The 21,884-nt window shown below is 38.9% G+C and overlaps 1 protein-coding gene across 2 annotated transcripts in view; it reads right to left on the minus strand.

The window, feature by feature from the left end:
* Positions 1-21,884, minus strand: part of AKAP9 (A-kinase anchoring protein 9) — a 181,130-nt gene that overhangs the window by 824 nt on the left and 158,422 nt on the right. For both annotated transcript variants that reach the window (XM_037066078.1, XM_037066079.1), the window contains 12 exons: positions 16,408-16,552; positions 12,653-12,872; positions 11,784-11,934; positions 9,691-10,359; positions 9,077-9,285; positions 8,655-8,760; positions 7,029-7,211; positions 5,614-5,814; positions 4,218-4,450; positions 2,224-2,309; positions 941-1,070; positions 280-419 (listed from right to left, as the gene is read on the minus strand). In XM_037066078.1, the coding sequence (XP_036921973.1) occupies positions 280-419; positions 941-1,070; positions 2,224-2,309; positions 4,218-4,450; positions 5,614-5,814; positions 7,029-7,211; positions 8,655-8,760; positions 9,077-9,285; positions 9,691-10,359; positions 11,784-11,934; positions 12,653-12,872; positions 16,408-16,552 (2,473 nt within the window). The remainder of the gene's footprint in view (positions 1-279; positions 420-940; positions 1,071-2,223; positions 2,310-4,217; positions 4,451-5,613; positions 5,815-7,028; positions 7,212-8,654; positions 8,761-9,076; positions 9,286-9,690; positions 10,360-11,783; positions 11,935-12,652; positions 12,873-16,407; positions 16,553-21,884) is intronic.

Consider the following 21,884-nt stretch of genomic DNA (forward strand, 5'->3'; position numbering starts at 1 on the left):
CTCTAACCACGTGACCTACCCTACCGGGGCCTCACTGTGCATTTCCATCTGCTTACCAATCTGCTGAATGAAGATCACTGGGAATCTTTGGGGAGGAGTGAGATCTGGGGTGATTAATCATGTCTTGTCTTAAATCGCTAAGTCTCACCTGATAATTCAGGCACTGACCTGTAGGATTTGATGACCAGAATGAGGAAGGTCAAGGAGTTTCTAAATGGGGAGCTAGCTGTGGGTCTACCTAGGATACCGGCAGCGTGCCAACGGCCAAGCCTAAAGTACCTGACTGCACAGTGCCAAGCCGTCTCTGCAGCGCCTCCAGCCGGGTGATGTAATCCGTCAGGGCCCTGTCAGGGTCATAGTTCTGAAGCTGAGAACATGCTAAGGAAGCAGGATTTAAGTCAGCTGAAGGGCCTGGGTACCTATGGTATTAAAAATATAAACAAGAATCCAAATTATCCAGAAAGGAGGCAAGTTAACTTACCCACTCCATCCTCCACCCTGCCCTCAAAAGGTCAACCACTAGTACACTGCCTGGTCTGTATCCCCCATACATCTGAGTTTGTGTTATATAACAATTCCCCAATAAATTGAAAGCAGCAGCTACTAAGTCATCATGAGAATGTCTAGTACAACGCCTGTCACAGAGGTCTTCAATAAATGCTGTATTTTATATAAATGCATCTTGTCATGCAGACTTGAGTATTTTTCATAATGTCCAGAGACTATCAATTTTAATGAATACTTTTCCCAATGCCTAAACCATAACATTTACTAAATAACACTTGATCAACTGTTTCTTATACCCGTGCAAACCAGTTACGTAAATCACATATATCTGAAGATACTTAATTAGTTTGATGCAAAGAAGTCAAAGCCCTAGCACTGTCCTTTAAGTATCTCCATCTTTAACTACTCTGAGCAAGTTCTACCCAATTCTTACCTATTCTGAAATGGTAAAGGAGACCTAGGGTAGTCCAGATCTGATCTTGAGCGGTAGGCAGTGTGCCTTGGTTCTCCATACAGCTCCAGGCCACCAGCGGAAGGATAAAACAGGTCAGTCTTTTCAGCACCTGAAGTCACGCGAAAGCACCTTGTTAAAAAAAATACTGAGTCCTTGAAAAACTTCTACAAAACAGATCAAGGCTCAAAAGATTACTATGCTGTACTGCACTACATTAAGTTTAGTTGTTTTCAATTATTCCTGCTGCAGGAGAGAAAACCCAGTAGATCTGTTACTCTAACTCTCAGTGAGTACTTCTGTTAATCCAAAACTACAGCTCAAAGAAAAGAAACCATTAACTACTTAGTTATAAGGAGAGATGAGGAAAAGGGTGCCTGAGTATGTATGGTTTAGGGGAAAAGATGACATGGATAAAAAAAGTATTAGACTAATGAAGCCAAGCCATTCTAGTGACTTTATTAGAAAATACCCTAAGTCAAGATTTGCTAACTTAAAACACAGAACTCATTATGTCACAAATTTCAGCGGTTTCTGAAGCTTAGATTCACATTTCGAAACACTTTGCTTAGGACCCCAGGTAGATTTCCTTTCTCTCTGCTGCTTGTGCTAAGCTCCTGGTAGAAGGCGCACAGGTGGTTTCACAGCAGGGCATAGCACGGCTGTGCTGTGTGCCTGCAGTGTACTCCCCTCTCTACGGCTGAAATGCTGACGCTCTAATGTTTGTTTCCACTTCTTGCTGCAGAGAGAAGGAACTTTAACTGTCAACCATCATTATGTAACCCATCGGTACACTCAGAAACCTGTGGGAATATTGCTAAACTGTAAGAACTTCAAGCTGTAACTCTTCCATATGACTGAGAACAGCAAGCCTATCTTGAACCAGAACCTTAAATGCAGTTGTAGAAAGAGCAGGTCCTGGAGCCAGATGGCCAGGGTTCGAGGCTGGCTCCCTCACTTCCTACTGGGTAACTGAGGCAAATGACAGATGCTGTTTATGCCTCAGTTTTCCATCTGTTTAGTGATGATAGTAACTGTGCCTATGTCACAGAACTGGGAGAATACATTAGAACACATGGAAAAAGCAAGGCATAGTGCAGACTAAGTACTCCACAAAAATCAGCTACTATTACTCTTTAAAACAGCGAGGTCCTCTGCTTTGTTAGTAATAGGGGCTGTCTTTGGACAACATGATTTGGGAGGTGTGACACATGCAGTAATTTCAGTCAACCATAAACAGAAGAAAAATTCTTTTTTGAATTCACCTGGACTCAGTCCAAAGCCATCCCTGTTAATGTTGATGGAACCAGAACTTGTGACGCGATGCCATCGTCGAACCAAAAATTTCATTCTAAAAAAATATCCCAGAAAAAAATGTCACAGCATTATCTATTATAGGGAGTATACTTTGCACAAAAAATCAAGTCATACATTTAAATATGATGTGAAACAAATTTCAAAATCACATGATTTCCTAATCCCAAACTATGCAAATGTCCCCGTGGTTTGTGGCAAAATTAATTGTAGAAAAGGGTTTCCCCAGAAGCACCAAAGGTCTCTTGTGTTGCCAACATCAGTTCTGGCTTTAGGAGTAAGTGGGGCTCAAGAGATGGAGGGCAAAAGTGGAGAAAGAAAAGTGGAAGGACCGAGAATGGACAAGAAGTAATGAAGAGAGAAGAAGAGTGGAGAGTGAAGGGCAGATGAAATGGAGGGAGAACAAAAGACCCACAAACTGGCAGTAAGAGGGAGTGGGGGAAGCTGGAGGGGAGTGAGGCTGTGTCATCAGGACGGGAAACGGCACTGGCTTCAAAAGGGAAAGGACGGCAGTGTCACAAACAAGCTGTAGCGAGTTGTTGCCTGCCCGGTCCTGGCATGAGCTTTTTGAAGCAACAGTTTTGATTTCATGATTCCAACGTGTTTTAAGGCTCAGGTTTAGGATGGTCCAAATACAATGAGGAAAAGAAAAGGAGTCATAGTGAAGTCCTTCAATGGTAACTGGCTTTCGTGTAGACTTGCCAAATTCTTCTAATCAAAATTAATGGTTAACTCCTGTGACCTCTCACTTAGCACCTTCTGACGGGCACATCGGTCTTCCCCACTAGGAGCGATCTGCTGGCAGGCATTCTGGTGGGATTCTGTCTCTCCCATCAATGTCTCTCTCAGTGCTTAACTCTGCACAAGGTGCATGAGGTGATGAAGGGAGGAGCTGGAACCGGTTCTGTCACTCCTGGCTTTGCAACCTCTCCTTGACTCAATTCCTTATCTGATAAATGACATCCTGGACTACGTGATCTCCGACAGCTTCTAGTTAGAAAACTCTGAGTCATATTTAAAAAAATAGGTAAAGAAAAAAGGGCAAGACCCCTGAAGACACATCAGATGTGACCTCACAGGAACAGTAAAAGTAAAATTCCTCTGAGTCTGCTTGGCTCCTACAGAAACAAAAGAGAGGGGCAGCATGGAGAAGCCTAGTGCCTGGGTGTACACCGCACGTCAGGACTGCAGGGGGCCAGGCGCCCAAGGTAGTGTCATCCTGACTCCATTTCAGCCAGACAGAGAAACGAGCAATGAGAGCAGTTGTAGAGTCCAACGCCCTAAAAGGCTAATCTCTGACCTTATAGAGAGTTATGCCAGGGCTTTCTGTAGGTGGGCCCCAAGGTGGGTTATTTTAAAAGTCAAGAAAATGAATGTATGGTATGGCACTGGCCGGGTGGCTCAGCTGGTTGGAGCTCCGTCCCTTATACCAAAGGGCTGCAGGTTCAGTGTCTGATCAGGGATATACCTAGGCTGCAGATTCAATCCCCAGTCGGGGCATGAAAGGGAGGCAACTGATTGATGTTTCTCTCTCACATTAATGTTTCTCTCTCTCTCTCTCTTAAAAGAAAAAAAGAAAAGAAAATGTATGTCATAGCCTAAATAATTTTTCAAAAACATTTCCCTCTCTTATTCATATGTCTGGACTAATTCAAGGGCTTACTCGGGTTTAGGGCTCAGTGACAGATTGAGGGGGAAACAAAAAAGACAGTCTAGACTGGATGTGCCAGCCTGAAGCTACCGGCTGCCTGAATCTGGGACGGCCCCTTTCACAAGGCATCTAAAGGAAAACAAAGGTGTCCCTGCTGACAGGATGACAGGACGGAAACTGAGCAAGACACAGGCACGCTGGAGTGAATGTCTAATATAGTATGAGCACAGAGCATCACAAGCAGAGAAAAGAGAGAAGAGTCTATCAAAGTGAGTTTTACTTCAAGCACTTTACCTAGAAATTGCCACGGACACTCTGGCAGCTGACCGAAACCTGGTGAAGCCCTTTGGACGGTTGGTGATCACCGCTAGATCCGTGAAGGCCGGCTGCCCCCCCATCCGGGCGAGCAGCGCTAGGGTGGCCTCTTCACATTCCTGGAAGCCACCCAGCAACAGCAGCAGGTATTTCTTCTGATAAATGAGAGCTTTCCGAAAACTCTCTGCCCTCAGGTATTTGCCATAAATTCTCTACATTTAAAGAAGGAAAGAACATAAAGATATTATTAATTAGTCATTCAGCCCTGGCTGATGTGGCTCAGTCGATTATGTGCCTGCCGGCAAGCCAAAAGCTCACTGGTCTGGTTCCTGCTCAGGGCACATACCTGGGTTTCAGCCCAGATCTCTGGATGGGGGCGTGAGAGAGGCAGCCAATCGATGTATCTCTCAGTGTTTCTCATCAGTGTTTCTCTCCCACTCTTCCTTCCTCCCTCCCTCCCTTCCCTTCTCTCTAAAAATAAATAAATAAATAATTTTGAAAAAGTCATTCAAACTGTTCTCTAGGGGAAGACAACCTAGCTTTAATTTTTTAAAAAGTAGTAGTAGAATGGCAGGTGTACCCTACTACTGTTTTCTGCCTTAGCAGCTAAGTTGAAAGTAAAGATAATTAATTTTAACCTTGTACTTCTGCCTCTTTTTAGCCAATTGGATCTGAATAATAACCTGATAGTTACGCTTTTTGTTTTGGATATTAGCCCCTACTCACCATATTTATTGCAAAAGTTTTTGTTGTTCCGTTACTGAGTTTTTAAATCTAATTGCATAGACCTACTTTTATTATTATGGTTTCGGATCTATTTAACATTTTCATTATTAATGTTTTCTGTCCCCTGAAGAGTCAGAAATTTATGTTTTCCATAGCTGGAATAAATATTCCGAGCATTTTTCTTCCTTTGTGTTTGGATTTTATGCTAACTGACTGAGGCAGTGTTACTACAACACTCACTCAGTCAGTACAGAGGCTACCGAGAGGGCTTACCATCTCACAGAGCATGGTGATCTGGTACTGACAGTAGTAGAGTTTCTGTGGGGAGCTGAAAAGAGACCGTTCTGCTGGTCATTAGGGATGAAAGGGTGAGGCTGTGGGAATGAGGATCATGAGCTCAGGTGCTGCCAACTGTGACCATGAATAGAGCTTAATCTGGTCCCAGACCTGGGCATGCCTCGCAACAGCTATTTCGTGACTAGCTAGAGACCTGCACTCATGACAGAGACTGAAGAGAGACACCTAGAGACACAGTCTGAGTGCCACCTAAATTTCAGTCTGCAGAACGAAGGTCAGTGAGCAATGAGACAAGGAGAAAGCGAAACCCCAGGCTTGCTGGGAATGTGTTCAGGTGGAAGATGCCTCCTACCTTTACAATGGCGTGCTCAGGGTCAGGACTCAGAGTCTGAAGTGAAGCTTCATTTCTTAGTTCAGCTTTCAGTCTGTACACTTCAGCTTCTGCCCTCTTCAAGGATTTTTGAAGAGTCAACTTTTCTCTGCTCCAGACTTCCTTTTCAGAAGCAATGATGGCTTCAATGTTGGCGCCACTGCTGAATGAAAACCTGGAAGACTGTGGAGACCAGAGCCTACTTACTTAAATTGATTTTTAAGAGCGAGTCTCTAAACAAAAACCAGATTTAAACATATTAGAGGTATCACTGTGGGAGATGGAGAAGTGTCAGCTTCTCAACCTCAGACAAGGAACATTCAAAGCCAATCTCAACTGACATTAAAGAATATACAGTAACTTTTATGTATATGGTCCTTTGCCAAGCAGGTTAACTTTGCGACTAAAAATCTTCATGAAAGCCTAAGCCCCAGAGAAAGTGCTTAAATTTAGCAGAACTTGGAGCTGAAAAAGTCTAGAGATTTAAGAGACGGACCATCTGGGCCCACAGGCTGAGTATGGACCTGCAACAGGACACTGGAGACTTGGGGAAAAACCACCTGGCACGTGCCCAGGGAGTGGGCCCTGCGGAAGCTGTGGGGACGTGCCAGTGCGTATCGGACAACAGAGCTGTCTGACAGGTCTTCCCTATATTCATGCTGGGCAATGACGAAGCCAGCAATTTATTTTGCAGTTCTTAAATGAAAAAAAAATTGAGTAAATTCCCAGAGTAGTTTATTAAATTGAAATATACCACATTTTTCAGACCATAAGATGCACCTAGGTTTTAGAGAAAAACAAAAAATTTGAAGCAAAAAATGTGGTAAAATATTTAATAACATAAATAATATTCCAGCAATGTAAATGTAAATAGAACTCAACAGCAGCATTAACAACCATTATTCCTCCCAAATGGGGTGGGGTGCATCTTATAGTCCGAAAAATATGGTATAATTTAATGACACCTTTCACTTGCGTTAAAAACATAACAATTGATATATAACTGACAAGAACACCCAGAGTTCAAATTTGAATATTTAACACTTGTCTGCTGTTAGTTCACAGGCAGCAGAGGACCTGGCTTTAGAGATAAGTTGATCTTGGTCTGACTGCTGACCTCTGTTTTCTCATGTCAAGGCTGCTGGGCATGGATTACAGATTCTGAATGTACAAAGCCCAGATCCTGACACACAAAAGGCTTCTGGTAAGTAAGAGCTGCTATTATTATTATTACTATTATTAAATAGTATTGTCATTCCTAAAAATTTTTCCAGTGATTCTACGGGGAATCAGATACTTAATATTTCTACATCAGCAGGGGTAAGAATTGAAACTAGCCTGCAGAAACCGAAACTCTGCACTACCTCAACATGTGGCCATGCTAAAAATAGACGTACGTAATCTCTGCCAGCTCCTGTCTGTCGATACCACCTGATCTGCTCTTCTAGCTTCATAACCAGGTTTCTCAAATCATTCTTTTCCTCAGTCAGTTGGCTGATATGTCCTGTTAGATCAGCATTTTGTCTCAGTAGTCTTTCAGTCATTGAGCCACAAGAGGTACTTGGGGACACTGAGGTAGGCTAGAAGGATAAAACAGACAAAAGGTTGCATAAACACTAACATTTATAAATAATGCATGCAACATGTGGTCAGTACTAAGAGCAACAATCTCATGAAGAAGTGGTGCTTGTGTTGAGCCTTAAATAATAAGTAGCAATTCCCCAGGCAGGAAAGATGACTGGGAGGCGTATATTAAGCAGAAGAAACAGTGTGTGTAAAGGCACAAATGCTTGAGCAAGAGCATGATTTTAGGGGGCCAGAGTTGCTCGGGAAGGCTAGAGTCAAAGCTGCCTTCCCCCCGTGGACAACACAACAGACTTAAATTCAGGGAGTGGAGAGCCATGAAGGGATATAGGCATCAGCATGCCACACACAAAATTTATGTTTGAAAGAGTGCTTTAGTAAAAGTGTGTAAAGTAGATTAGATGAGCAAAGATAAATCCTGGTGTCAAGCAGACACATCAGGAAGTCACTGCAACAGTCTGGGTGAGAGAGATGTGAAGGCCTGAGGCAGTGACTAGGGCACACAGGACAGATGTCTAGGAAGCAGATGGCACAGGACTTAGTGACTGCTTGGATATACAAGCAGCAGTGGAGCAAGGTGGGGCTATGTTGGCTTTCAGCTTTCTAAACTGGTGAAATCATGACCAGAAATGAGGATTTGGGGCAGGAAAGGGAAATGATGCTCAGTTTGTAATGTATCTCAGTTTGGAATGAGGTTCCTAAGGGGTCAGTATGGGGTACAATTCCCCAAAGAAAGGTGTCTAATAACTAATTGGAAATGTAAGTCTGGACCACAGGACAAAGGTGGTCCACTAGAATGTAAGCTCCATATGGGTGAGACTTTTTAATCAGATTTATTTACTGTATCTCCAGAACTCAGGGTAATACCTGGTACATAACAGGTGCCCAATGTAATGATCTGTTCAATAAATACATCCACTGAGAAACTCAGGCTGCATACATGAACAAGTTTTCATAGCTATAGTTAGAGAAAAAATGGATGTGGGTAGGAGGAAGAGGAGCTCATGAAGGTTACTGATGAAAGAATGGAAGAAATGAGAGAATACTGACACAAAAGTAAGGAAAGAGAGTTTCTAAGATGGAAGAAGTAGTGTCAAGTGCTCCAAGGACAAAGGAAGCTGAAAAGATTCACCAGGTTCGTCAGTGTGAAGACAGCGGCGACAATCATCAAGTGCTGAGGGTAGCAGCCGGTTCATCTCCCCAGAAACTTGGTTATAATAATACAGGAGGTCCACATAATTATTCAATAATGATAATGAAAGTTAATTTCCTCAAGCTTTCATCAACTTTCATTGGGAGAGCAAACATTAAATATTCAAAATAAATGAAAAGGTAAAAGTAAAACTCTTTAGAAAATACAGTGCTAGCTTCAAACAACTGATATAGTTTCCATTAAACCTTTGTTTTTGTTACTTTACAAAAAGTTTTTAAACTCGTACCTCTTTGCCTGGCTGGCCAGTTAATTTTTGTAGTTGTAAAATAATTTCATCAATATTTTCATGAACCCAAATGAAATCTTCATCATCTGCTGTTTCAAACTGTAGTCTTCAAAAGGAAAAAAAGACAAAAAGTCAAAACATCTTAATCAGTGGCGTTGGCTGGTGCAAACATCATGGATTGAGCAACACTCAGCTTCACCTATCACTTTCCTTTACATTACGTGTTCTCTCTCCCTGGATCAAGGTGTTAACATATTTGTTTTCAGGTACATGAGTTTTGTTAGAAAAATACAGCCTCCTAATGTAAGCAGGTATTAATTTAAAAATTTCAATCCCCGACCCTTGGCTAGCTAGGATGAGGGGCAGATTCTGTCCAGCTAGTCTAAGACGCTCTTTCCAAAGGTCAGGCAGCAAAGTCAAACCTGTTGGAGGCTTTCTGGGCAAGGCGCTGTAGTTTTGAAGCCATATGTTGAAGCTTTTGTTTGATTATTTCTAATTCATGATTATAGCCAGTTCCTCCCCCATTCATTTCAATCAGTTTAGGATAGCTTGATTCCTTTGTCTCTCCTTCTATTTTCTGTTGAAGAACCCAATTTCTAGTTCGATCATTGGTTAAACTCCATGTGGTTGGCTGGCAATTTTGGAGAGAAAAAGAAAAAGCAGTAAGTATAAACAAACAGCATTCTTTCTTAAGAGAACACAACTTACAGTAAGCTTTCAATATTGTTGAAAGCAACATTTGTGACTTTAAGTAAAATGATGTATAATGAAACTAATTTTACCATGGGCTAATTGATACAAACAAAAGTTTTAGGCTCTCACTGCATCTCATCAGTGTTACAACAAAACGAAGTTGAATGGAACGATGGTATGTGAGGATCTGCTGTATTATTTCTACTCCAAAGAAATGTCCATAGATTTTGTTTTAACGTGATTTGTACACAGCTATTTAAATATTTTAATCCAATATCAAAATTATATGATCGAAAGGCTGCAATATTCTTTTAAAATATTTTAAAGCAAACTGTCAATTTACCTCATTAAGATTCTGATACAGAATTCTACTGCCTCGTTTTTCTTCTCGTTCTAGTTCTTGCTTCTGGAATTCCTGCATAATTCCTTGCAGTCGCTTTCCTTCAAGGTCCAACTTATAAACTTGTTGCCTCTTCTCTTCCAGCTGGCGCTGAAGATCTTCCACTTTGGACTGGAGCTCACGCATTTTCTTCTGTCCTTCAGTGTTGGCCTCTTGTTCTGTCTGCAACGTCTTCCTGTGAACCTGTCTATCCTTTTCCATTTGTTGTCTTGTCTGCAACGAATCCAGTTTATACTTCTCGGTCTCATTTAATAATTCTACTATGCGGCTGTGTTTCTCCTCAAGCTGTTTCTGCAGCTCTTTGAGGAGGTCCTCAGAGGGCAAGGATGGCCGAGGCTGCCCACTGTCATCGCTGCCCCGCTGCAGCTGCGCGTGCACTTCCCGCTCCCTGTCCAGGGTGCTGCTCATCTCCCGAATCCGAACTCTCTCGGAGTCAAGCAGCACTTGAAGCTCTAAGTTTCGACCTCGTTCTTCTGCTAGCTGGGCATCATATAGCACTCTTTGTGATTCTATTTCCTGCTGTGATTCATTTAGTAGTTGCTTCTGTTGTTGCAAAAGTTGATTTAGCTGAATATTCCTTTGTTTCTGACCCTCCAGTGAAAATTTCAGATCCTTACAGGAGAAAATGATTTTAAGTATTTGTTACTATTATTAAAAATACTTTATAAGTACACACAATTGTGATTTTATTAATGCTAATTATTTGGTAATACCACTGATTATCCAGTTTACTAAATTAAATTTTCAGTGGTTAGGGCATTATTATTTAGACAGCTAGGTGATTTTCATCAAAGAATATAAATAAAAGACAGCTAAGCTAAGTAATGCTTTCCCTCCTAATAGTAACCATTTCTGATTTAAAAATAGGAAGCAGGGTATACTTCTTCTAGAAACAATAACCTTTAAAAATACAAATATTTCTTATATAATATGATATGAGTTCCTGATGAACTTTGTATTTTCCAATATCAGGTACTAAAAACATTAAGGTTTAGGAGAAAATCAGGGTTAGGGTCAAGTTACTCAAAACCTATGCAAATTTGAAGTGATAAAAAATAGTCATCAGGACCTGAGGAGAGGACATGCCTTCAACAGGCAGAGAGCTCATTAAGCCTGCAGGCTACCATGGTGGACATTAAAAATAACCCTCAAAAGTAACAGGGCAGAAATGAGGGCTCCAGAGATTTTTAAATGGTTTGATTTGATTTGAGATACACACACACAGACAAATTTACGTTGGAAGCCATGTATATATATATATGAGAGAGAGAGAGAGAGAGAGAGGGAGAGAAACACTGATTTGTTGTTCCACTTCTTGGAAGGCAGCTATGCTCACCACTATACCACCAACGCCGCACTGTTGTTCCACTTCTTGACAGACTCATTCCTTGATTCTTGCATGTGCCCTGACCAGAAATCACACCCACAACCTGGCATATCGGGATGACACTCGACCCAACTGAGCTACCCAGCCAGGGCTCACACAGATTTTTAGTGTTGAGCTAGCAAGTACTGGGTTATGTGGATAGAAGAGCTCTGAGCCAGTGGGGCTGGTGTTCAAGTGCGCACTGCTGTGAGCTGAGATTTGTGCTAGGCTGGGAGACAGCCCAGTGGGAAGGGACTCATTTTACATTTTCATAAACTACAGCAGCAGGGGCTCCCGTTGCCAGGAAATTATCGCTGCTCCCCTTCCCTATGAGAACATGGGAACCAAAACTACTTCCGCATTAAACTGGTATGACTGCCCTATTTATCAAATCATATATGCACTAATTCAAATTCCCAAAACACATGGTGCAGGAGAATAGTCTGTATGCATCCTCGGATATAGCAAAACAAAACAAAAAAAGCATTGTACTACTAGCATTTCCTTGTATAGTTTAGATAACATTATAAGAGTGTTCAATAAAGAGCAAGCAACTTGTAGTTCATAAAGAGTTCAATGTTGACATTTTAGAAGGAGAAAAGTCTCTAGACTCTCATTTTTCTATTGTTTTGGATTTTCCACAGATATTTAAAGACAGAGAGACCAATACCTCAAGTTCTTCTTTGTCTCGTTCTTCATCACGTCCCAGTTTGGCTTTCTCTTTTTCCAAAGCCCACTGGAGCTCTCTGGATTTTTTCTGTTCACTTGCTAATGTGTCAGTAAGCAAATGTACTTCATCTGTTTTATCTTTAACTTCCAACCTAAATCAGAGAGACAAATAAACTTTCCTAAAACTACTTTGATTATATAGCGGGAAAGAGTACAACTTCCAATGAAAAGTGGAGGCATATAGTAAAGTAGCAAATAGGAAAATACAAACCACGCAAAGATTAAAGACTGTTGACTGTGGTTCATTTCAAATTAACTGTTTCTAATAGTACACCTATTACTTTCGATTACAAAATACTATTAATGAAAATTTTCCCTTGTCTTATACCTAACATGGAAAATACCATGTTTTTGTGTATGTGCAAAAACACTGTTCAAAATAAAGATGGTGCTTATAATGTGTTCTTAGCAAGTAGAGTATCTCAGTATTCACTTCAACAATCATTCTTTTTACAAGCATTATCTTTTAAAGCATTTTGCATATATTAGCTAACTGAATGATGAATTCTACTGAGACAATAGATACTATTTCAAATTACTTGGTCAAATTAGTGAAATAAAGGTCAAAATTATATATCTTATATAAGAAGCCTCAAGTAGAATGGAAGCCACAGTACAGAACATGCCCACCATGAGCTGATTATTTGGAGTTTTCTTTCCCACTGAGTTCTTCCTATGAATTAATGGAGTGTCATGTTATTTAAACATCATGTGTAACGTTATATTTTTGTAAGATCCTCACAACGTCTGTGATAAAATTACTCCACTTTCTTCAATAACGTAGATTTATAATAAGGAAGCGTGGTGTACCTAAATGCCTCTAATTCCTTCAGGTGCTTATGCTGTGCCTTAAGTGTTGTTTCCAGTTCCAGCCTAGTCTGTGCAAGCTCACTCTTCAGTTCAGCAACGGCCATTTTCTCAGCACTCAGCTGTTCCTGCAGCTCTGCTGCTCTGTCTTTCACGCCGCTGAGCTCCATCTGCATCTCCAGCATCTGAGACTGCTTCTGCTGCATGTTATATTCCAGGAGCTCTACATGGAAATTATTAATATTTAAACCATGATTTAGAGACTCGTATTTGGGTTGTAAATATTTTGTGATAAGAAATGACTTGGAATTTAGGCGATTACTACAAATTAAAATATGACAATCCCCAAGTGAGCAATTCAAACAAATATACATTATGCATATTTCCCTCACAGTCCGAATGGTCAACATTTCAGAACTATAAACATGTTGGATGATAAAGTTTAACAAATGTGAAATAAATATAAATCTGTATTTGTTCATTCAGAATTTCTATCCCTCACATTAAAAACCCCAGTGCTTTCTGACAGCCGCCTGAGGCAACTGCAGGAGTCACTGGGGAACGGGCCACGTGTGCCGCCCTGGTTCACAGACAGTCCCTCACACTTGTCCTAGAGAAGAGGAAGTCCGAACCCCGATTTGATTCATGTTTTTTTCTCTAAAAACCAACCAAACCCTTGCTGGCTATCTGTTACAATGAAAACAAACTGAAATATTTAAATTCACAGGTATAATAAATTTAAAAAGTTACAATATACAACAGAATCCCATTTTTATACAAAATATGAACTTATATACATGTACACATTAAAAAGGTCTGAAGAACTATTTACCTGGGTGTTATTTTAGGACTTAGGAGATTCTAGTTTTACTCTACTCTTCTACTTCTCTATTCTACCATAAATGTATTTTTTTACCTAAGACCTTCGTATTTATAAAGGCAGTTTTGACTTGTCTTAAGTCCCTTCTTTCATCTGATTAAATTTTTTTTGGCTAACACTATTGCAGATGTCCCTACCCCCCCACCCCTCCCCGTTCCCCCTTCCCTCAGGCCATCACCACACTGCTGTCTAAGTCCATGGGTCCTACATCCATGCTCTTTGGCCAATCCCTTCACCTTTTATCCAGTTCTCTATTCTACCATAAATGTATTTTTAACTTGAAAAATTTTACTGAAGTTAATCACTTCATATTACAATTCCTATTATTCATGTTAGAAGACAGAAAAAAACTTGACTTTGAAGATAGTCATGTTAGTGCTCGCTTCGGCAGCACATATACTGAAGATAGTCATGTTAATTCAGGCCTTTAAAATTATTTCTTAGGAGGTTAAGGAGCTATCTATATAAAATGTATGTATGTGAAACTAAGCTTCCAATGGGGTTTTATTTAAGTAAACTAATACTAATAAATTATCTAAAATAATCTTCAGTTAATTCTCTGTCTTAATATAAAGGATATATTTAATTTGTGATCTCATTATACCTGTTTGCTCTGAAATATTTAAAAATATTAAAAATCTTCAGTTCTTCAGTGACAAGTGTAAGACTGTGGTATAACTTTCAAAATTTGCAAAAGCGTAAATGTACCATAATCTGAAACAAAACTGAAGACAAAGATATGTGTCTTCACGAGACATGATGAAAATTAGATTTCAATTTAATCTCAAATGATTGCTATTTGCAGCTCTAAACGAAGAGATACCCCTATAAAAAAATGGGGAAAAGATCTGAAAAAGTATCACAGGCCTGTCTGGTGTGGCTCAGAGGATTGGGCACTGGCCTCCAAACCAAAAGGTTGCAGGTTTGGTTCCCCATTAGGGCACATGCCTGGGTTGAGGTCCAGGTTCCCCAGCTGGGGGCATGCAAGAGGCAGGCAATTAAAGTATCTCTCCCACACTGGTGTTCCTTTCCCTCTCTCCCTTCTTTCCCCTCTCTCTAAAAAGTAAACAAATAAAATCTTAAGAAAAGAAGCATTGCAAAAGCAGAAATCCAGCTGGCCAATAATCATAAGCCAATAAACATGGCAAAAGGACTAACCCCTTCAGTAATCAGTAAATGTAAATCTAAACCACAATAACAATACACTGCACACCCACCAGATGGCAACAAAGGTCTGAGAGTAATAACTGTTGGCAAAGATGGGAAGCAACAGAGACTCTCAAGCACTGCTAGCAAGTGTATGAACTAATGTGACCACTTGGGAAACAGTTTGGCATTGGTTAATAAATTTGAAGATATGTGTTTCATTATTCAGCAATTCCACTCCTGGGTCTGTACCTAGAAAAGTGATGCATATATGCATCAGAAACACGGTATAACAATATGCAGATAGCATTGGATCTAGCAGCTAACGAGATACATAAATTGTGAAATAATCACACGTGGGAATACTATACATTAAAAAAATGAACCAGAGATAACTACAGGAACTTAGAAAAATGTTATAGAGAGGTGACAGAAGACAGTGATAAAGTTCAAAAGCAGGATAAACTTTAAACCTCTGTGGTTTAGGAATATATAAATAGGTAGTACAACAACAACAAAATCAGGATAATGGTCACTTCTACGTTACTAGAGTGGATGCTGGGAAAGGAGCTTCTGGGACGCTTGGCATAGGTGATGTTTCCACAGATACTCATCTGATTTGTTATATCATACATTTTCACACTTGTACTTTTTTGAATGTATGTTATAGTTCACAATTAAAAAAGGATTAATAAAGAAGCAGTTACTTTCATTGTGGATTTCTTTTTCTTTTAGGTTATCCTCACCTAGAGCTTCAAAACAAAGGAAAATAATGAACAAAGGGCTAAATACCCCGGGTCAAGGCCAGGCTTGTTCATTTTAAATTAAATATGTCTGTTTATGTCAGAAAATTACAGTGTCTTTGATTAAAGTATTTTGTAAGAGTCACTGTCATACTCTTTCCACATATAGCTAGTTTTCAAACTCTATAGGATGTAAAAGCAGAATCCTTTGATATTTTGAAGCAGGTCCTTAGCAGGCTGTCTGCCACACACAGCATTTTTTCTTTGCAGTGGCTGAACAACAACTCCCCCTCTGTACAACCATCGCCTCTTCCCAATTTCAAGAACTGCTGCTTTTAAGATGGAGCAATGAGCTTATCTGGCATAGCAAGAATGGTGTTACCTGCTTATTTCTGTTCCAAAGGTAAGCAAGAGTTTCCATTTGGTTAGAGAACGTTGATGTAAACTCTTTTTCAACTCTAAAAATATAACGGCTGTAGTTTTGATCTGTGGTTGGGCTTCCATGTATGCAGAAGGCCATCTTGAGGTATTGTCAGGTTTCTGACTACACAAGTAGTTATCGCCCCCAACCCCCGCACCGGTTAAGGGTCAACTGAGTGTGCGCATAAAATATTTAAATACACATATACACACAGATATATACAGGGTGGGGCAAAAGCAGGTTTACAGTTGTTTGTATGGGAAACAACACAATAATTAATAAATGATAACAAGAATAAATTCTGTGTTTCACATACTCTCAACTGTAAACCTACATTTTCCTCAACTTGTATATAAACATATATACATGTATATACACACACACATTATGTTTAAAACCAACCGGACAATCTCTTAGTCCCTAGGGTAATTAATGTAGGTTCTCCCTCTGATGTGAGACTGAGAACGAAGCGTGACTGAGAAGGGTTCTAACTGAGAAACGAGAAGGGAGACAATGTGAAGCATTTCCGCCCACTCACGCTATCACGTAAGCCCGCCATACAGCGCACCTTGGCTTGCTTGATCACTCTCTTGTTCTCTTTTCAGAGTCATTTTTCTACCACTCATCTGAGCATGCAGCGCTTGAATTTCGGATAACAAACTCCTTCTATCTGCTTTTTGAAGGCTTTCCATAGCTGCTCGATATTCAATATTCTGTAAAAATGTAACGTAAAAAATCAAGTGAAGACAGTTATAAAGACAATAAAATTAAAAACCAGGAATCTGAAGAAGAATGACTGATACACACATGTTAAAATTTTGAAAAGAAATAATTAATTTTCTCTTTCTCCTCATTAGGATTTACTTCTGGTTACTGATCTTTGCATTTGTTTTGAAATTCTTCAAACACACAAGACAACGCAAAGAATACTATAATAAACACCCGTGTATTTAGCCTAGGAAACAGCACCTATACAATCAAAGCTCCTGTGTACAACCCACTGCATACATCCTCCCCTGCACCGCCTGCTCAAGAAATAACCAAATTCTTCTTTATATAATTCCATATTGAATTTATCTTCTAATTTTCACGTCAAATTCATATCTTCTAATTCTCTACATATTGCATACACACATGCTAAATAATATACAATACTGTTTTTTGCATGCTTAAAACTTTATATAAAATGAATCATACTGTATTTATCTTGATGTAATTTGCCTTTTCCACAACATTTTGGTAAACCAATTGGTTGACACATGTGGCCCTCATTTCAGTATTATGCAGGGGACCCAATAACTCTAAGATTTTTTTTTATCAAAAATTGTTATTCTTACATGTTTAAACTTGAGTTACCTTCAAAGTACTATTTGATGCAATACACCTATCAAGATGTTTTTTTCTACTGTTTACAACAGTTTTTGAACTCACTGATTTGATTGCTTTTAATCCTTCTGATGTTTTTGGTTTCGCTCCTTCTACATGTCCTTTTTTCACAGGGAAACAAAGTCCCTTGGGGTGAGATAAGGTGAACAGGGAGGGTGGGCCATGGGGATCATGCCGTTTTGGGGTCACTCCTGAACACTCAGCGTGGTGTGGGCAGGTGCACTCATAAATCACCCATCATGAAATGGGCAAATGTACTAAAAGTCTTCAAAAAAAATTCACTGAAGCTGAACACAGCCTCTCACACCACCAGCTGCTACACTGATACAGATGGGTTCCTAGAACACCCACCTGGTGGGGGAAGCCTGTACTACAAGGGGTCCGACATCGAGAAGGTAATTGTTATTTTGGGGGTCCTCCCTCATATCTACTATTCCTTAGAGTGAATAATACACTATATTTTACTTGAGCATCTTTTTATATATTTATTGGATATTAATTGTCTTCCATGAGATCATATATTTACATCATTTGTCCTCTTTTCCATTGGTTGTTTTAACATCATTGGATAATTGGTCACTAGTTTTCCTTCTTGGAATGTCTTTGTCTGGTTCTGGAATCAGAGCAACAACTGGCCTCAGGGAATGGGTTGGGAAATGTTCCCTTCTCTCTTTTATTTTGATGAATTTGTGAAGGACTAGTCTTAACTCTATTAAAACATTTGGTAGAATTCCCCAGTGAAGCCATCTGATCCTGGGTTTTTCTTTTGTGAGAAATTTTAGAATTAGTAATTTAACTCTTTATTATAGATCTATTACATTTTTATTCTTTTCATGAGTTAGTTTTGGTAGTTTTTAATTTTTAGAAATTTGTCCATTTAATGCTACTGTAATTCATTTTTTAAAAGGAACACTTTATTTACTGAGAAATCAGATTTTTACATCTTGATCTTCTATCCAGCAAAATTTTAAACTTTATCAATTCTAAAAATGTGTGTGTGTGGATCCTCTTTAGTTTTTCATGTAAGTGAGTAATGGCTCTTCCCTACCCCCAACTCCTACTTATTTCTCCTGCTTTGCTAGTTAAACATTTAGGTCACTAAACATTCAGTAGTTGGTTGAACAAACTACTAAACTCTTCATTACGAAGTATTTTCAACATTTAACTGTAAGATATGTTTATTGTAGGCTTTTGCTAGGCATAATCTCTACTTAGTTCAACAATTTTTTTTAGTTTATTTGCTTTAAGGTAATATTTTAAAGTATAAAATTCTTCATTCTAATTAAGTGATTAATTAGCTTTATTTCTTGAGGTGATCACTGTCTTTTTTCCCCTTTAATTTGTTAAAGTAATGAGTTACATGAGTTATTTTTAATGGTAACCCCGAATAAGTGAAAGGTAGTTGTGTCTTTAAAAATATGTGCTTTGGTGAATTTGGTATGTTAGTATTTCACTGAGGACTTCTGAATCTGTGTTCAGGAATATAATAGGCCGGTGTTTTTTCTTTCTTCCATTAACTTTATCTGATTTGGGAACAGGAGTATACTAGCCTCCTCAAAAAATGACAGGGCATGCCTTGGAGCACCCACCTGTGAGGAGCCCATACATAACTCTGGAGTTAGCTACTCCCTGAATGCATGGCAGACTTTTTCACCTGTGCAACCATTTGGACTTGGTATAACTCTTGTGGGTGGGATTTTAAAATCTGTTTTTAATTTCATATTTTGACTTAATTTCACAGAGACAATCCAAAAATTGTGTAAGGAATCCCATGTGTCCTTTACCCAAATTCCCCAAATGTTAACCATGTTTGCGTTACCATTCTCTATCTTTCTATATAAATGTGTGTGTATGTATCTATACACATCCATACACGTATCCTTAATTTTATTTTTCAAAATGTGTGAGAATATGTTGCAGGCAGATATTCCTTTATCCCTAAAAACTGCAGTGTATATCTCCTAAAAACAAGAATATTCTTTTATAAACCACAGTATGATTATCAAAGCAGAAATTAACCTAATATAACACACTATAATGTATAAAGCTTATTTAAATTTTGCTACATGTTATAACTAGCAGAAGGGAAAAATTGATATTTTTATAAATCTTTGTCTTTTGTGACCTAAATTTTTGAAAAGTACAGGCTAGCTATTTTGCAGCAGGTCCCTCATTTTTTAAAACTTTTTGTTCTGAAATAATTTAAGACAAAGTTGCCATGTACCCTTCAGCCAGCCTTCCCTGATAGTATCTTATGTACTTAATAGCACATTATGAAAACCAGGAAACTGAAATTGGTAAAATACCATGTAAACTCCAGGCTTATTCAGACACCAGTAGTTTTTAAATGCACTTGTCAATGAACTGGTATATAGTACTGTGAAATTTCACCACCTGCACAGGTTCATGTAACCACCAGTCACGATACAGACTCTTTCATCACTACAAAGAAACTCCTTTGTAGCCACACCCTCTCGCCACCTAACTCCTAACAGCTATTGATCTATTTTCCATCATTGTAATCTTGTATTTTCAAAAGTACTGTATAACATTATTTTGAGGGTAACAATTTTTTGTTCCTTTTCAATTGCTGAGTAGTAGTTCAGTGTATGGATATGCTATAATTTGTTCATTCATTCACCTGTCAAAGGATATTTGTTTTTTTTCCAGTTTTTGCCGTTACCAACAGATCTGCTATGAATATTCATGTATGGGTTTTCATGGAGACATAAGTTTTCATTTCTGTCAGATTAAATACCTGTGAGTGTGACTTCTGGGTTATACGATAAGTGTATTTTTACCTCATAAGAAACTGCTGTAAGATTTTCCAGAGTGGCTCTCCCCTTTATATTCCTAAAACAATGCACGAGAGATGCAATTTCTGTCAGCACTTGGTGTTATCACTAGTTTTTATTTTGGCCATTCTGATACAGTATAGTGGCCTCATCTTGTTTTTGTCTAATGTGTCTCAATGACTAGATTTTAATTATGCACAAAAGAGATGTCGTAACCTTCATATTGAGAAGTATATGATGTCTGTCTGTTCCATTTCTGGTGACAGTAACTAATCACTTGGATAAGGTGGTATCTGAAGATTTCTCCACTGTAAAGCTACTGCTTTTCTATTTGTTAATTGAAAAGGATTTTTCTGGGGATTTATTTTGAGAGTATGTAAATATACTGTCCTGATCATATTTCTATAGTGTTTAATAAAGGGTGATTTGTAAATTCCATCATTTCTCCTACATGCTAGTTGGCATTCTACTATTAGAATTTTTATTTGTTTATTGTATATCAGTATAAACTCATAAATTCTTATTTTACCCTTTGTTTTCAAATGTTATTCTCATTATTTTTACCATTTTTTATTTTCAATTACAGTTGACATATATTATTATGCTAGTTTCAGGAATAAACCCCAGTGACTAGACATAATTTAATAAGTGATCATCCCAATAAATCTCACACCCACCTGACACCACAGTTACTTGATTACTGACAAAATTCCCTATGCTGTACTTTACATCACCAAGGCTGTTGTTAACAACCAATTTGTACTTCCTAATCCCTTCACCTTTTTCATCCCCCCCATATCCCCTCCCATGTGGCAACTGTCAAAAGGTTCTCTGTATCTACGAGTTTGTTTCTGTTTTGTTCGTTCATTTACTTTGTCTTTTAGATTCAACTATTGACAGGTGTATTTATTGCCATTTTATTGTTCCTATTTTTGAAGTTTTTCTTCTTAAAGAAAACCCTTTAATATTTTATATCAGACTGGTGTGGTGGCGATGAACTCCTTTAGCTTTTTCTTTGTTAAAAAGATTTTATTTACTTTTAGAGAGAGGGGAAGGGAGGGAGAGACATATTGATTTGAGAAAGAAACACTGATTTGCTGCCTCACCTATACAGCATGAATAAGGACCAAACCTGCAACCCACATACATGCCCCAACTGGGAACTGAACCAAAGACCCCTTGGTTTACGGGGCAATGCTCCAAGCAACTGAGCCACACTGGCTAGTTGACTGGCAGCCACTAACCGTCTTATAGGGGTTCTCTTGTAAGTGACTGCTTTCAAGGTGCACTCTGTCTTCAACCTTTTGTATTTTTATTATGATGTGTCTTCGGTGTGCACCTCTTTGATTTCATCTTGTTTGGGACTCTCTATGCTTTCTGGACTCATATGTCTATCTCCTTCACTAGTTAGAAAAGTTTTCTGTCATTTTTTCAAATACATTTTCAATTTCTTGCTCTCTTACCTGTCCAGCACCCTCAATACAAATGTTGGAAGGCTTGAAGTTGTTCCAGAGGCTCTTTACACTATCCTCATTTTTTTGGATTTTTTCTTTTTGCTGTTCTGATTAGGATTTTTGTTTTCTTCCATATATTCCATTCAAATTGCTGATTTGATTCTCGGCTTCATCTACTCTATTTGATTCCCTGTACATTATTCTTCATTTTAGTTAGTGTCCCCTTCACTTCTGACTAGACCTTTTTTGTGCTGTTGAAGGCCTCACTAAGTTCACTGAGCCTCCTATAACCAGTGTTTTAAACTCTGCACCAGATAGATTGTTTGTCTCCATTTTGTTCAGTTCTTTTTCCAGAGTTTTGCTCTGTTCTTTCATTTTGGCCATGTTTCTTTGTCTCTTCATTTGGCAGC

Source organism: Sturnira hondurensis, unplaced genomic scaffold, assembly GCF_014824575.4.
Source record: "Sturnira hondurensis isolate 20B ecotype Veracruz unplaced genomic scaffold, ASM1482457v3 Scaffold0016462, whole genome shotgun sequence".
Classification (NCBI taxonomy): domain Eukaryota; kingdom Metazoa; phylum Chordata; class Mammalia; order Chiroptera; family Phyllostomidae; genus Sturnira; species Sturnira hondurensis.